This window comes from Etheostoma spectabile, chromosome 19 (assembly GCF_008692095.1).
Source record: "Etheostoma spectabile isolate EspeVRDwgs_2016 chromosome 19, UIUC_Espe_1.0, whole genome shotgun sequence".
Taxonomy (NCBI): domain Eukaryota; kingdom Metazoa; phylum Chordata; class Actinopteri; order Perciformes; family Percidae; genus Etheostoma; species Etheostoma spectabile.
In genome coordinates this window covers 2,111,715-2,128,632 of record NC_045751.1, presented here as the reverse complement: position 1 = coordinate 2,128,632, position 16,918 = coordinate 2,111,715, and the positions used below count along the sequence as shown (strand labels likewise).

The 16,918-nt window shown below is 43.0% G+C and overlaps 1 protein-coding gene across 44 annotated transcripts in view; it reads left to right on the top strand.

Annotated features, from left to right (window-relative positions):
- The window catches only part of LOC116669415 (receptor-type tyrosine-protein phosphatase delta), a 370,303-nt gene that overhangs the window by 274,571 nt on the left and 78,814 nt on the right, over positions 1-16,918 (top strand). For all 44 annotated transcript variants that reach the window (XM_032499288.1, XM_032499284.1, XM_032499283.1 and 41 more), the window contains one exon: positions 2,701-2,886. In XM_032499288.1, the coding sequence (XP_032355179.1) occupies positions 2,784-2,886 (103 nt within the window). In that variant the 5' untranslated portion in view covers positions 2,701-2,783. The remainder of the gene's footprint in view (positions 1-2,700; positions 2,887-16,918) is intronic.

Sequence of the window (16,918 nt, the reverse complement as noted above, 5' to 3'; positions counted from 1 at the left end):
CTTTCTATTGTAATAAACGTTCAATAGGAAGCATCAATGCCACCAAATGTATGAAAGGAAAGGTACGGGGCATGACGCAAAATGGCCATGTTGTGGAGAAAGCGGGCAAAGGTGGAGGCGCCTTTGCGGGAGTCTTTTTATGTGCACAAATGGGAATGGAAAGGATCATTCTTACTCACATCTTATCCACATGCTCATACATGTTATTACACATGGCATGAGCACAAGCTTTCATACAAAAAAACCTGCCGTATTTAGGATTACTCCATTGTCAGATAACAATGCAATTGGCATACTGCTGCCTCTCTGCCAGGTGGCTTGTGTCCCCTTAGCACATTCGGAAGGAATCTGCAGTGCAATTCAGTTGTAAAAATTAACACCACAAATCAACACCAAATACAATTGCTTTCATTTTTTCTATAAATCAAGGTTTTCGGGGGGATGAGGGCTTAGTTGTGCTTACATTAGCTTCTTCTTGTATTTACTCACATGGCACAGCCTCTTGGTTGTCTTGCTGGTGGTTACACAACATACAGATGGTTTTGTTTGCCTCTATCAGCGTGTGTGTGTGCATGCTTGCGTGTGTGTGTGTGTGTGTGTGTGTGTGTGTGGTGTATAAATGCCTTGCTTGTGTGGGTGTGTGTGTGTGTGTTTCTGTGTGTGTATGTTTGTGTGTGTGTATGAATGTGTGTGTGTGTGCATGCATGCCAGGTGGGAATAGAGAAAGGGAGGGCTGCTGAGTACTGTTTCTTGTGTGCTGCCTAATGTCACGTCATTATGGAAATTTACACATTAATTAACTCAAAGGCTATCGCTTAGATTTGCAGGGGCAGATGCGTAAAACAATAACTGTAGGAGACAGACAGCTGTATCTGCACTACGTTTGATCACACGGCAGCATTATGCCCTCACGCCCTGCTCAGGTTCTCAAGTCCAGTTGATTCTAATCAAATCCACAGTCGCTACAAATGCTACTCATGTGAAAATTCTGTCTAGTGTGCTCAAATGTATGCATATGTATACGCATTTGTGTTTGTAAGTGAGTGTATGTGTGTGTGTGTGTGTGTGTGTGTGCGTGCGCGCGGGGGATGAGATTGCCTCAAATTGATTCCCTTCGCCACACGTCCCCCGCTCTTGCGCTTGCTGCTAGCCCAGCGGCGCTTGGAGACAGGTAGTCGTGTCTATCTCCCCACAACACAAATCGAGTGTGACAGGTGCGCTATCTTCCCGTCTTTTCTGCCATTTACAGCCCACAGAAATGAAAGAGGGAAAGCTAGGGGCGAGAAAGAGGATGATTGGTAACAGGGAAATGAGGTACTTTGTCATCATCGGGCTTGCTGATTGGGCTTAGGGGGGGCTTGTTTGTCTGTTCAATTCTTATTTTAGTGGGTGGCAGTCAAATATGCAGATAAACAGTCCAATAAAATATTATTTCTAGCAAAATCATTTATATGCACAGTTGCAGCCTCCTAAACAGACTACTGAAACGGCAGAATCCCAAAACTTCAACAGATCTGACATGTTGCGTGTTTGATCTCATGGTGCATAAAGCGTCTGAAATGTCATGGTACACAGCTCATGTACTGGTCCACTCGTACACGTCGCCACAGCTGAAAAAACATTATCCTGCATAGCAATGCAGGAGGACTAGCTAGCATGCTAGCCAGCAGTACAATATGTATTAAAGCTCACACGCTTGGATTAGCTGGGAGCCGAGTTACGAACCCAAGACTACCGCAGAGCATCCATCACTAAGGATCAGGCTGTGGCTTAAGCAAATGGATGACAAGGGATAGAGCCGGTCTGCAGCTAATACTAGCTCGCTGTGTCACATTGATTTTCACAGCCAATGTAGTGGCCCTTCGATAAAGGGTTGAAACATGACTGGCAACACTTTGGCCACTCTGTTTTATGGATTGTATTTGTTGTTTGAGCGGCGCTGGAGAGAAAATGTGTGTGTGCTAAAGCTAAGCTAATCCATCACTTTGTATAGGCATTTAGTGCTATAAAGCAGCTACGGCTGGACTATGGATTACGTGTGGTGTGAGGAGCATAAATCTGAGCTACAGATGGAATAGTTTAGTGTAAATAAAAGATGGCATTTGAATCCCGTATTGTACTTTAAAACAAAAAGACTCAAGGAAGTCCCAGCAGTCTCTTGATGGTCAAAATGACTTCAACCCATAACTGAAGAAATTTGAAATAGCTTTTGGCATTTCTGAATATTTCCTGTATTTCATGGAACAGAGGCACTTTTTATGTGAAACAGATATCAACACTGATCTTTGGAGGACTTAAAATGTACTCTTATTATACAGCGTATTTAATTGGTGCTCGCGACCAAAGCTGTGAAGACAAAATCTTATTAGTCCACCCTTTCATCTGTGTGGTTTCTCGCTCTCTCTCTCTCTCTCGCACTCTCTATCGCTCTCTATCGCTCTCCCTCTCGTGCACACGTGCACACACATTGTGTGAAGTGACTATTCCATTTAGAGAACTGTCAGAACATACCCCGTGAGCACATCAGCCTCTTCCTATCCTCTGTCAGCTCCAGCTGAGGCTGTGTGGGGGCATGTCAGAAATGTGCAGGGATAGATAAAACCCGTGGAGCCAAACAGCTTTGTTTCATTCAGTCCCTCACTCTCTTTTCTCTCCTTTTTTCCCTCCCTCCCTCTCCCCATCCCTCCTTGCCTTGCATAGGCTGTGAATACCCTGCATCTGAGAAATCAGACCAGACTGACTCACAGGGCTCTGTGAGCCAGCGCCACCGAGGCTGCCAAAGCATGCTGGTGCCAAGCTGTCCCACCATGCACAGAGCCAGACCCACGCTGCTGCTGCCGCTGCTGCTTGTCCTGGGTCTGTTCCTCCACCTCGCCGACGCTCAAAGTAAGTTGACCGTTGGCCTTCATGTGGGCCTCAAGTGTTCTGTCCTGCAGGGTTGGGGGTGGGCTGGGATTGGTTTTGTCCTTTTTTTATTTATTATTATTGATCAGACACGTAGCACACATGCAACTTAAATCAATACTTAATGAAATAAATGAAACTTCTTAATGAAATAGACATGCTGGTTTGTTCTATGGTGAGAGTACTGATACACTGGGGAGATATTACCACTACCAATATGAGCGGTTAGTGGCATTATTAAAAAATTTTAAAATTAAAATACACAATCTGATTCGGTTAGGTTTTAGTAAATTAGGGCCACAGTTTAAATCATTGGGGGAAATACAGAATCTGTATCAGTTATGGTATAGAAAAATACAAAATGTAAATTCCCTTTCCACTCAAATACTGCACAGAAAAATGTGCAGAGTCTGAGTTCATGACGTGTCCATATGAGAAGATTTTGTGACATCTCAACTAGTTTGGAAACCAATTGTTGTCCAACATGCAACATCTGCAAAACGAGTGTGATGTGAAAAACATTTTAAACTGCCTCATTGAAAAATGGGGGGAGGATAAGGTGTATTTTTACGAATGAAACAAGGTCATTTAAAAAAGGTTTATTTTGTTTTAACATTTTTGGCCATGTCATACACGTATATTCTTCCAAGCAGAGTACTGAACATGTCTGAAGCAATCCTGTATCACACACACACACACACACACACACACACACACACACACACACACACACACACACACACACACACACACACACACACACACACACACACACACACAACGGGAGACCCACAAACCTATATTATACAATGATCCATCCCACCATCCCACCAAACTATCAAAATGTGTTCAAGTCCCTATTTTCCAGCTCCTTTTTCCTGCTGTACAGACTATCATGTGAACCAGAAATGCTCCGGCTTCAGCTAAGAATCTCATCATGAGAAGTTATTGAAATTGAGTTACTTGACTTCAAGACACCTGGCCATTGATGTGTGACAACAGTTTTCAAACCTCATTGAGCTCTGGTCCTGCACCAAAGCACCCCCCTCTCCCACCCTCTCTTTTTTTACACTAAGATCCATGAATCATTAGCTTCTGGATTCACAGAGGGATGAATAAAAGTTTTATTGCTCCCTTTGCAACGACTGAAATGCTCTCAGTTCAGCTGCATATCTCTGACTGAAGGGATCATTCACCCAAGGTCATATACAACAAAGCCAAGCAAAGTGAAATTGATGGGCTAGATTCGCAACTTTGTGCTTGAGAAATGTTCCCTGCAATCTGTTCTAATGCGTTTTATTTTTCTTCTCTGCCTCCCCGCCACATATGTCTCACAGCGGGGAAGAGGCAAGTGGAGAAATGTATCCTCCGTTTATCCCCCGCTTTATGTGCAGCTCCAGGATTTATTGACACAATTTAATTACGGGACCTTCCCAAAACGCCATTAACAGTCGATAAACGTTACCATTGAGGGGGCTCTTTGGTAGTTATCTTTTCAGAAACTCCCATCTTCCACAGTCTAGTGTAAATTTACATAACAGCATTTGATGAGGAAAACAAAAAAAAAGACTATTGCCAAAACCTTGCCTCAGACAACTGTCTTGTCAAACCTTCCCCTCTCGCATGTCCAGACATTCCACAGTCACATTTGAGCACACATGTAACAGAGACCTGCACAAGTGCAGTCAGCAGTCCCAAAATCTTGACACCTCTATGCAACCCCCCCCCTTTAATTTCCTTCCTTTAGCTGTCAGGCTGCGAGCAGCTGCTACCTCACAGCCTACTTAGACAGCTGTGCTGGGTCATCATTTCAAAGCCAAAACAAACTTATCAAGAGGTAGCCACAGTGGCTGTCTGTTTATGACTGAGGGGGTGTGTGGGAGTCAGGAAGGTCACGGGGATGAGGTGCTTGCCCTGTCTGCAACCGAGGTACGAGCGCAAATGTCTGCTTACAGCCAGATCCACTTTAGGAAGTGCATATTAGCCCTGGGATTTATATCAGCTCCATTCTGTTCCTGCACTGCCTGATCTCCCACATGCAAATGTTTTGTTCCTCCCCTTCCCAAGTCCCTTCTATTGTTTTTCTTTCTAATCGCTCTCCTGCCAATTTTCTCCTCATTTCTTATTTGGGCTTTTTCTTTCTAATGTGTTTCCGTTTGCGTCTTTGTCCTAGCCGCACTTTCCCCCGTTGCTGTTTGGAAGCAGTGCAATAGCCCCTTCCAGCAACTGAGCAGCTTCTTTATTTCCTCTACTGTGCCGCTGTGTATGCATCTCCCCCAGAGGACCAGAAAGACTTCCATTAGCGGGTAGTCTACTCCAGACTAACCCCCAGCATCAAAAGCCGGGTTGGATTTCTGAAGGGAAAACTGCCCTCTGTTGGTGCTCTGGATTCATTTGGGTGTGAGCTTGCCTCCGGCTGTGGTGGATATGAGCCACGTGAGAGCAGAAAATGGCTGAGTCGGCCTGCTCAACAGATGGCACGATCCTCTGAGCCAGGCCTGCTCGCCACCCTACACAGTAGACACTGCAGCCCCCTCTCAATGTAAAATGCCAATCAGGCCCCCGAACAAACACGCATTGCTGTTTAAATGTGTTAATGGGCGTGCCCCCAAATTTGTTCTTCTTTCAAATGTTTCCAAGCGAGACCTGTATGTAGCTGGGAAGAAGACGGTGGATTTAAAAATGATCTAGAACGGGCTGTTCATTTGGTCTGTTGGTTTGTTTTCACTCTGTCATTGTTTTGTCTTTGGCCTTCCCTCTCTGTTGCTCTCGCTCACATTCTCCTTCACCCTATCTCCCTCGCTTTTCAAATGCGGACCAATTAATTTGTGTGGCAAATTGGGCCTGGCAATAGTTTGAAAGAAGGACATAATTGTCCCTGGTGGGCCAAGGGGACAGAGCACGAGAGAGGAAGAGCAGGGAGGCAACAAACAATTCCTCTGTGTTGTCTGCTCAACAGTAATGCAATAAGGAAGCATTGGAGGATGAGAGGAAAGCTGGAAGCCTTTAACATCTCCACCTGGGCAGGGATGAAGCGGGCTAAAACTGTGGGAATCCGCACTAAATAACTTGGCCGTCCATTAACTCAATAGATTATTTTATGAGTCGGACAGGGAAATGAGGAAATTAAAAAAAAGCTGGCTTTAGGAGTTGAGTGTGTCTCAATTCAATAACTACAAAAGTTCCCAGAGGCATCATTTTGTGATTGAGCTACAGTGTGCAACACATTGACCTATCCCGATTGAGCTAGCTGAACCGCAGAAGTGCAAAGTGCTGACTGATATAGGATTTTTCTTGCCTGGTCCTACCAATCTGTGGTCCATTAGCCTGGTCCTACCAGACTCTGGTCCATTAGCCTGGTCAGCCCAGAGCCACTCTGCTAGCCTGGCTCCGCCCTCCTACGTACTGTCGGGTAGGACCAGGCTAACAAGAGGGGAGATCGACAAGGCTTATATTTAGCATTAGCAACGCTAACGTTAGCCTTAACTAACTCCTTCACCACTAACATCCAAAAAAATCAAACTTTTCACGAACCCCGTGGGGAGATGCCCACAACATCATGGCCATTAGCAGAACTCAGCAAAGATTGTTCTTGGGCAGCCTTTAACTTCTGAATATTCAGCAGCGTTTCCACAACGGACCGCATTTTTCTCCACCGCCATTACGGAACTCGCCGAAGGTTACCAAACCTCAACGTCATTGTTCTCAGCCACTCCCTCTGTTTGCTGATTGGGCCGATAAAGATTTGACCGGAGAAATCCCGAGAATATATCACAAACCCAGACGGAGATACTGAAGGGGAATGAAAATGGAGCAGAAGTATGTAGGGGGGCGGAGCCAGGCAAGGATTTTTTCCCCTCAATGAACAAATTCATATAAAAAAAAATACAGTAGTATGCTTAGTGAAATACGCCAAGAGACATTAGTCGGGAAAACCAGCTTCCAAACACCACCGCACTTACTACCCCATGCAGTGTTGGGCCATGTCAAACCCTGGGCCTAATAGTGTTTTAATTGATTCAACGTTGTTGCTGCTGGATGGCATGGTGAGTCCCCAGCATGCTCCTTTTAACATGTCGAATGAGTATCGACTGGCCCCTCCAGCCTCTCTAAACATTAAGATGTTACCACCCAGACCTCATTTCTCTCACTGATATATTACAACCAGCCATGTATAGAGGCATGCACACACGCACGCACTCACAACATCTACATGCATCAAAGTATGTGCATATCCTTTTGAGCAAGTAATGAAAGGTGACGCTCCTGTCTAGTGACGTGACACTTCTTTTGAGCATTTTCAGTGTGGGCCAAGCAAAGCCGGGGTCAAAATGACTCACAATTTAATGCAACATTAAGATTTAAAATGCTTGTCAAATAATCACAGGAAAGAAGTTTTTTTTTTCTTTCCTTTGACACTTGAATTCGACTCTTGTGCTGTTTTTATGTGAAGAATGCGTTTCCCATATGTAGGCGCAAGTTACACATTTATGAGTGTGCACTGCTCTACGAGGAGTAATTTGTTTAGCAGTACCGCAGTAACAATCCAACAGCATCTGCCGGTGTTAAAGTTGTTTCTAGTATTTTGTGGTTGGAATGCAGATGATGATCATTCTGATTAGTAGTGGTGTTTTTATATTTGTATATGAGGAAGATGCCTGTTAGGATCACCTCGTAGCAAGTCCGAAAGCTAATGATACTCTATTTCCCAGATGACATCAGGCTGTGTGTGCTTTATACTTGCCTAGCCTAATATAAATTATTGTAAAATAGTGTTGTATTTGCATATGAGCTTCCGGGCTGCTCTGAAATTAGCATTTTTACAACAGCTCAAATTAAATCCCTCTGCTTAATTTGCCTGCATGTTAATTTGATTTAAATTGAGTCTATTCCATTCGCTCTTACACTCATACCCACAGCACTAACATACAAACCACACACACACACACACACACACACACACACACACACACACACACACACACACACACACACACACACACACACACACACACACACACACCAGTACATACACACTACAAATGCACAGAGCTGCAGCCTATATTACACCCCCCTGCCCCTCTCCCACACACATTATATTAGTAACACAAATAAACATAAACACACACACACACCCTACATATTAGCATATAAAATGACATTAAAGCAAGGGGAGAACTGAAGTTGTACTAACTTAAAATCACTGTATCTCCACCCAGTCTACCAACTCGTTAATCATTCTGCCGGACACTGCTCAAGTGGAAATCTCATTGTTGGCTCCACTCGTTCATTTCAAAACGTGACTTAGTACAGTATAACTTTAAAAACTGCATCGACATCCACAGGAGGAGACAGTGTGCATCGTGTTGACACTTGGAAAAAAAGAGTGGTGAAAACACCTTTGCTGAGATTGCCAGCACTTAATTACCATTTAGTTGTTTGGATGAAGACCTTGTGACAAGACTGGGGATCTGAGATAAAACAATGTTATCTGTGCCAGGCAAGATGCTTCTTGCTTGCAGGTTAAACTAAATGAGTAAGAAGTCATTATCATTTTCTGTTGAAAAAATATGACTCCTTGTCAACAATGTGCTGTGCAATTATGCTTAAAGGTTGTATCAGGCCCATTATTAACTCCATGAATGCCGATTTATCTGGCAGCTATGCCCAAGTGTATTATTTAAGGCCATTAGCCTCATCTATGGATTGCAGTCATTTTTCTTCACACTTAGAGCCCAGAATCACACAAAAGCCAAGCAATTTTCATCACACTCCTGACCCACCCACTCTCAAGAAAAGCAGATAATCACATACAATATGGAGATGTTGTACAGGCTAGCCCCCAGCCACTAACGCTATGTCTAAGTGCACTTATGTCTCTGAGACACATTGACTTAAAAATGGTAGGGCAATTTAACCATGCTGTACCATTCGTGTCACAGAGTGGGAATATTGACAGAACAAAAGCATGTGAATCCAAATTGTAAAGCCATTGGATTGGCAAGGAGTGGCAATCAACACACAACAACACACAGAATCCATTGCTCCAAATCCATTTATTTAAATACCTTGATTTGAAATGACTTTGTCTATCATACTGTGAAACAATGTGGATTTCAGTCACCTCTGCATCTGTCTTTTAAGCTTTTAAGGTGCCTCAAAAACAAAAGAGAACCACGTTAACGCAGTGCACCAGACTAGGTTTCCATATATACAGAGAGTCTCTTTCTCTCTCTCTCACACACACACTCTCACAAAGGGTACCTTGTAGCATGCCTTTGAAGCTGGGATCAGCCGGTGAGCTGAGCACAATGCCAGCTGTTTTGCATCTGCTGGGCTTACACTTGGCATGATCCTGGCCTTGCTGACATATGTACTAAATCTGATCACCCTTCATACGCTATGCCAGTTAACTGTATAACAATGCAGGTGTTTTGTGACATTGCCCCAGTGACAGTGCAATTAAAAGATTGATGCTGTAGCTGCAGTAATGGGATTACTGGACCAGTCATGTCTGAAATACATCAGCGTTGCTTGCACAGATGATGTTTCACTGCAGTGTGAACAATGAAGAGCTGGGGTGCATATCATCTTCACATGGAGAAAAAGACAGGAAAGTCATACTAAAATATACACTGGAGGCTGAAAGATGATGACTTACTGTAAGATGTTTTTTATGGTCATAGTGAGAGTGCTAACGACAAAATTCACATTCAACTCTTGAATACAAAAATACGTAGTCCAAACGGCACTGTGTTAATGGATCACGTCCAAAATATTCAAGATCATAACATTATGTAAATTGTGGAGACTGTCTGATGGCCTTATTTGCATTAGTGCATTAATGGTAATTTATCTACCGACTCTGGATTGACTCATTAAGCACTTTCTGCATACCGCTACCCCCGAATAAATGGTCATTTAATGCGGGTTTGGCTAAAGCATGACCTCACCTGCTATACCTTCACGGCTTATTAATCGACCCCGATTGATTATTAACACCCTGTGGTTTTAAAAGCACCTGCATTGACGAAGTTGTGAATCCAAGAACCTTTATTCTAATACCATGCAAAACGGGTAACAGTTAAAATTGTAAGGAGTCAAGAGGTTGACAGAGCTTGCATGACGTCAGGAATTATTTTTTCCTTCCATTAATTATTTATTTATGAACGAGCCATCTGGATATTGCTGAATGTATCACTTTGTTTAAGTGAGAAAGATCTTACAATCTGCATGTGTGTTTGGAGGGAGATAATGTGTTTTTGTGCACTTTTTGTAGTACATCACAGTTCAGTTATAAAAGCGCTTTTGAATAATCTGCCTGAGAATTTGTGTGTGTGTGTGTGTTTTGTGTGTGCTAGTGTTGGTAACACCTGGCCCTAGGCTGGAGCTTTGGTCTCACTCCAGGGGTCCTAAGAGTGCGACACATTGCAGTGATCTCGGCGCAGCACATTTGTGTGCCTGTGGGGTATGTTGAGATTCTGCAGTGGCGTTAATGGTCTAAACCATTCATCTCCATGAAGTGCTTTGGGGCAATGTTTCAGTCCCAGCCAGCAAGCTTACATCCCCACCTTCTTACCTACAGCACTCGCCAATGCTTGACGCCGATTGGGAATCTTTATGCCCTAAGCTCTTCTTGTCACAGTTGATTTACATTCAGTAGAGTGATGGAGTGAGTGTCCGTCTTTGTCACCTAATACTCTCTCTCCCACAACATCTATCACTATTTTCTGTCACTCCGCCCTACCACTTGTTTGTTTGCTTGCTCACTCATTAACTCACTGGCGTGCGCACTTCTTCACACACCGGCCGACTTACGCACGCTCCCTCTTTGGCTTCTCTGCACCGCCGAGTGAGTCATGCCAGTCGAGGAGCTGAGATTTATTGTGACACACAGCTTTAGCGTGGTTTATTAGTTATGGCAAATGAGAGTGAAAGCCTCCATTGAGAGGCGAAAATGCTCTCACGCCACGGCCAGACCCATAGGCTTTTCCAGTTGAAACTGAGCCAAGCTCTTGTTTCTAATGACACAGCACTCTAAGTGCCCATCCCATCACGCCGCAGAACATGGAATATGCATTCTCACACACATACATTCACACACGATTACCGAAGGCTCCCTGGACATTTATGAGGCATTTATACAGCATCCATCATAACATCCATGAGCAGTCTGTTTCCCCTTAGCTTTAATACTCCCTTGGTGCAAGCTTTCATGTCATTCATCATTCTCTCATCAACTAATTAATTACCAGAATCCCCTCCATCACTTGAGTCATGATGAAGGATATTTCAAGTTAAGATGTAGATAAATCAAGCACCACAGAGAGGAACAATGGAATCCAGAGTGTCCATTTGCCTCAAAAGGACCTCATCTGATTGTCCTCCCTCTCTCCAAATCTTTAGAGCAAACACACAGTCTGACATATTCACCACAAACTTTTAGTCCTCTCAAGGTTGATCTTACTCAATCCCTACGCAGTCATCTGTTAATCCACTCATCTCTCCACTTCTATCACTCCCTCAGTCTGATAGTTAGTAAAACGGGAGCATGAATGGGGGAAGAGGGGAGAACGTGTTGAGCAGACTCGATGATGTCAGGATTTATGCCTACATGGATTTCTTTAAGTACACCTTCCAAATAAGATTTTTCCACTATCCTCCTCATGCCCCTCGGAGAGAGGGAAGAAATGATCAGAGAGTCTCGAAGACATTCCCCTGCCTGGGTAAGACATTTCCCACCACATGAGCTGCTGCCTCTCATTACATGGTACAATTTAATTGGCTGTGCTTTCCCCCTGTTGTGATTATTCAAGGAGAGATGTCCACAGAAAGGATAAACTGTCGTTTTGCCATTAAGTCCCACATGGACAGCCTTATTTGTGTCTTTGGCCAATTTATGCCAACTCGAGTGGGAGGAGAATAGGAACGCCCAGGGGACATTAGTCAGTAAGCAGGTAGCAAAGTGCTACTGAAAGGCCTGGTTAAACTTGATGAGATGCATGTTGTACGCAAATTCCCTTTATTCTGCAGCAAATACAGGTTTTTCTGAAATCTCAAGGAACTTATTTGCCCTGGAATGCACATAAGGAATAATAATGCAGTAATGTGCACAACCACACATGCTGGAAGTCCATTTTACTGTTCACGCTCCCACACATACAGTGACAGTACATATACGTATATGTATATATACTAGCAGCAATGCACAGAAACTCATATTCATAGTCTGCACAGTATAAAGGAACACAAATAGTGTTGTTTTCTCCACACACACACACACACACACACACACACACACACACACACGTGTGTCTCACTATCTTTGTGGGACCAGTCATTGAATAATGAATTCCTACCCCTTACCCTAACCATCAACCTAATGCCTAACCTTGACCCCCCCCCCCCCCCCATAACCTAATTCTAACCCTGATCCTAAACCAAGTCTTATTCCTCAAACAGCCCTTTAAGTTGTGGGGACCCATTTTGTCCCCACAAAGGGTGTCAGGACCCCATAAGTATACTGTATTCCCAGTTTTTGGTCCCCACAAATGTAGTTAAACAAGACACACACACACACACACACACTAATGGAACCAAGAGATGGACAATATGGCATATCTGTAATAATATTATTTCGTTCTCCATTACTGCCAAAGAGCACCACTGATCAGATGGTCTGGAAAATCCCCTTTGACCTATACTAAAAATAACCATATAAGGTGATGTCTGCTTTAGTAATGTGCTGTAGATACAATATTCAAAGAACTTTGTTTCCAGGGAAGACTGCCACAGTACTTGGTGACACCTTAAAAATAAAATAATGAATACAATACAAATAAAGTATAGAGAAGGGGTCAGATTCACAAGTGTAAACTGCCACAGACATGGACTCCCAAAACACCATAGCACACAGAAACTAGGAGCAGGTAGAGGGAAAAGTAAGGGAAACAGGAGAGAAAGAGTTTAGATAGAGATGAACTGAACTAATGGATGGATTGACTTTCAAAGTCATTCAAACCAGATGAGGTTATGAAGGAAAAGGCAAAGCTAAAATCAGTTACAAGGATTTATTTTTTTTATTTTTTTATTATTTATTTTTAGTTTCTTCACTGCTTAGTCACAACTCTTTCTTTTGCAAAGCTCCAAGATAATTTCCCAAAAGAAATCCTGGAGCCTGGAACTTCAATCCTACAGATATCTTAAGGTTCCTGATAGCTTGTGAAATTATCTTTAAAGGATCTGAAATTTGGTAAGGAAAGTCAAAGGTTAACGGTTTAAAGATATAGTAATTTAGATTGATGAATGTCACCATTTGGATCTGAAGTCAAGTCTCTGGTCACAAAAGTAAAATGATCAATCATTAAGTTCAAATTCAACCAACTTCTATCAAAGCTGAGAGTCCACATTAGTCTGGCTATCACCAGACCAAGCCAAGTTCAATAGATTTGAGATTGAGCGTTGGTCTGGGGAGTCTGTTCTGTATTTTCTCTGCACAAGAGCCGGGACCAACGGGCATAGTTCAAATGACTCTGTAGCCCTTCAACCAATCAGACCAACGACCCGGGTGACGTAGAAACAACAGCGGCATCAACGGGTTGCTGCGCTTTGGTGGCGTTTGGTAGCCGCTATGTTGAATGTAAACAAGAAGCTGCTTGGTTGCTTCTCTATTGTCATCAAGTTAAACCGGCCAGTAGCGCGCCAGGTGGATAAGCCAGTTTGTGATCGGTTCCTGCAAAATTGTGAACTGAAGCAGGAGAATTAAACGTGCAGGTTTCCAGACCGAGCTGCAGGGAGAAATCAAATCGCCGGCAGAGTGGGCGGAGTTTACCCAGTCAAAGTCAACACTGCAAGGGCTACATGAATTAAGTGAGTTTTTTATTGGTGTGCAAAAAGGGAAGACCTCTGGCTTTTGGTATTAAAGCAAATGGAAACCGAAGCATTATAGGGGGAAAACGAAAGAAAGATGCAGGTTAATAGTGCCGGCTGGGAAAGATAAAGTGAGCTGAAAATGCAATCTTGTGTTAAAATCATAATCCATCGCGGCAGGCAGTAAGGCAGTAAGTGGTGAAAATAACCCAGGTCAAGAAAACTTAGTGGCAATCAATTGGTTGCATAGTAACAAAAGTGATTCAGGGATGGAGATGGGAGTCATAACTATAGCAACAAAAAAAGCAAAACAGAACCATGAGAGGGTGTTCTTATCTCAAGATGACTGCTATCTTGTGGAAGACAGCCACTTTTGTTTTGACAAGCCTCATTGTGTGGTGTCTTTGAAATGCACAAGAGCCTGTTACACAGCATTCATTTTGTTTCATCACTCGCACAAAGGCTTGACTGACATTATTTGAGATAGTTCGTTTCAGGTGCAATGAGAGTAATTATTCCGGCAGCATTGAGAACAGAGAGAGTACCAATAGAAAAGTATGTAATATTATTGACAATTATAGAATATTACAGCAACAAGTTAATAAAAGAAATACATAGACCTATTTTGTATGATGCGTAGCCCCATTTCATCAGTACATCACTTTTGCATCATGTAGCTTTTGAGCTTTGCTAGTAATTGACAATGTTTGAGTAGCGGCCGACTGTGATGAACAAAGAGTCATATCGTTGGTCAAGGTTGCTTTGGGAAACAGAATTAGAGAAAAACATTTGGGTTTGTGTCAGTCGATAAGAAAAAAAAAAATCAAAGTCACAGTGGCACTAAAACTTGTAGATCACCCAAGGCAGATTTACAACAACCGCAGGAGAGGGGAAAGTGTTTTCAGCTTTGACATATCTAGTCGTTTTAATTCCTTCCCAAACATATTCAGGTACAGTAGAGTCAGTGTCCATCACTAAAAGAAGCAGTAATAGTGCCTTGGCCATGCAGGCAGGGGAGCCCTACTGTTCCCAGCTGCCCTTACACAGGGCAGATCTATCCAGCCGGTCACTGCTCTACATCTGTACAAGTTCTGGAAATATTGATTAGGTGATAATTAAATTGTCCATTCCAGCTTGATATGGATTAATAATTGTCCACTAATGCCCGTCTGACATTTTGCTGTATTGACTCGATACTATTTGCAGCAGGGCACCGATAATTATGACGCGTGGCATTTTTCATTTTGTCCTCTAATGAGACCAATCAGAGTTGGCTCGACATTTGCCCAAGAATTAGAAAGGAGTGAAAGTAGGTAAGAAGGAAGGATAGATTTTCTCATATAGGACCCATTATTCATTGCTTTGGGCCTTATCACTGAGATATTTCCTTGTCTTAAAGGTGCATTTCTCTTCTTGAATTCATCATGTCTTGATGTGTAATTAGTGCTTTGTCAGGATAAGGATTAACTGTCATTCTGCGTTGGTCCAAATCACATAAGGAGGACAAGCAACATCACCACTAGGAGTACTATAAATACAGAGATGAGAAGGTGGCACGGGCATGATGCCACATCACTGCTTCGACTTCCTCACTGCCATCTGTGTGTGTTCCTCCTCTGGCATTCTCACAAAGGCCTTTTGCGCTTTTTTCTCCTTTGTCCCTGTTTGCTAGGTTTAATTAGGTTATTTACTTGAGCCTCACCTCCCAGTGTTTCATTACAGTGGGCATTGCAGATAGGGCTGCACAAAGGGCAGGGGCAAGATAAAAAGTTAGGACAAAAGATGATGAATGTCGGGAGTGCGGACCGGAATGCAATCTGGCCGCCACGATGCAGAGATGCTCTAATGGCTTCCCAGCAAGGAAGGGGAAAGGCACTGTCAAGATGGCAACGTGATAAATGGTGCCAGAATGGCTGTTAGGACTGTGGGCAAGACAAAGAAAAAGAAAAGCGTCATGAAAGGAGGAAAAAAAACGAAGATGACCACAAAATGGAATCTAATTAATCTGGACTTGGTTCCCCCTCGTGACAAATTGAGCGCAGAAGAAGGGAAAGAGAAATTGTTTTTTGGGGACGTGGTCGGCCTTCCCATTCCACTTTCCTCCCAGGTTGAAAAGGCAAAGGGACGTATGGGTTCTGACAATGCTCCTGCACCTGTGGAATGATTAATGACAGCGGACTCGCCTTACATGCTGCAGAGTGAAAATATCGGCTCCAAAAGCACACCAAGGAGAACCCTGCTGTAAATATAATTATTCTGCTATTTACTGGTACATTACACAAATGTATGTTTGAGAGGAAAACAATCTTTGTGGACCTTTTCTGCTTCCACTTAAGTATATAATGCATATTTTACTGTACTACATTAATTCCCAATTGGATTCTAAATGGTAGAATGGACCCCTAGCACACAGGATTCATTTACGTTGCATTACAATAATATACAATAAACACTGATAATAGTGTACATAATCAACAGAAAAAAAGCGTCCGTGGAAACTAATTTACATGCCGCAACGTCACACGCTGGAACCAACAGCCTCGCCATCAGTTTGAGTCTCGTCAAGCTGAAAAGTCAGTCGCTTTGGGTTTCCTTCACGTGCCTTAATGTGCTAGATTTTCGACAATATTCATGAAGTTAACAATCATGCCGAGTCAATGTGCCGGCTTACTATTTAACCTTTAATCTATGTGAGAAAACGGATGAAGTCATTTCTTACTGAGGACCGTAGTACCCTGTGGCATTTTGTGACAATGTCATTGGCTTTTTACTCTCTTCCTTGCGGTTTCACTACTCCACATTAAAAGCCAGTAGCCCTAGCCATTACTCATAGCAGGGCTTTTTAGAATACACCAGATAACTGGGAAAAGGGCATTGTGGATAGATAAGTCTTTCTACTTTTACTGGGAAATATATGTCTCCAATCTAGCAGATTTCTAATCAGAATGACTCCCTTCACAAATTGCATTAACTACGCCCGCAATTAAACATACTGTATAGTCTGCACAGTATTTATATGTACATAGAGTTAAGGCACTTACAAAAACGCACACACATTCACTCTTTCAGTAGACTAGAGCCCATTACTTTCTTCTGGCAAACATTTGCACTTGAGGCCATCGTCTTTGTGTACCCTCACTCTGTC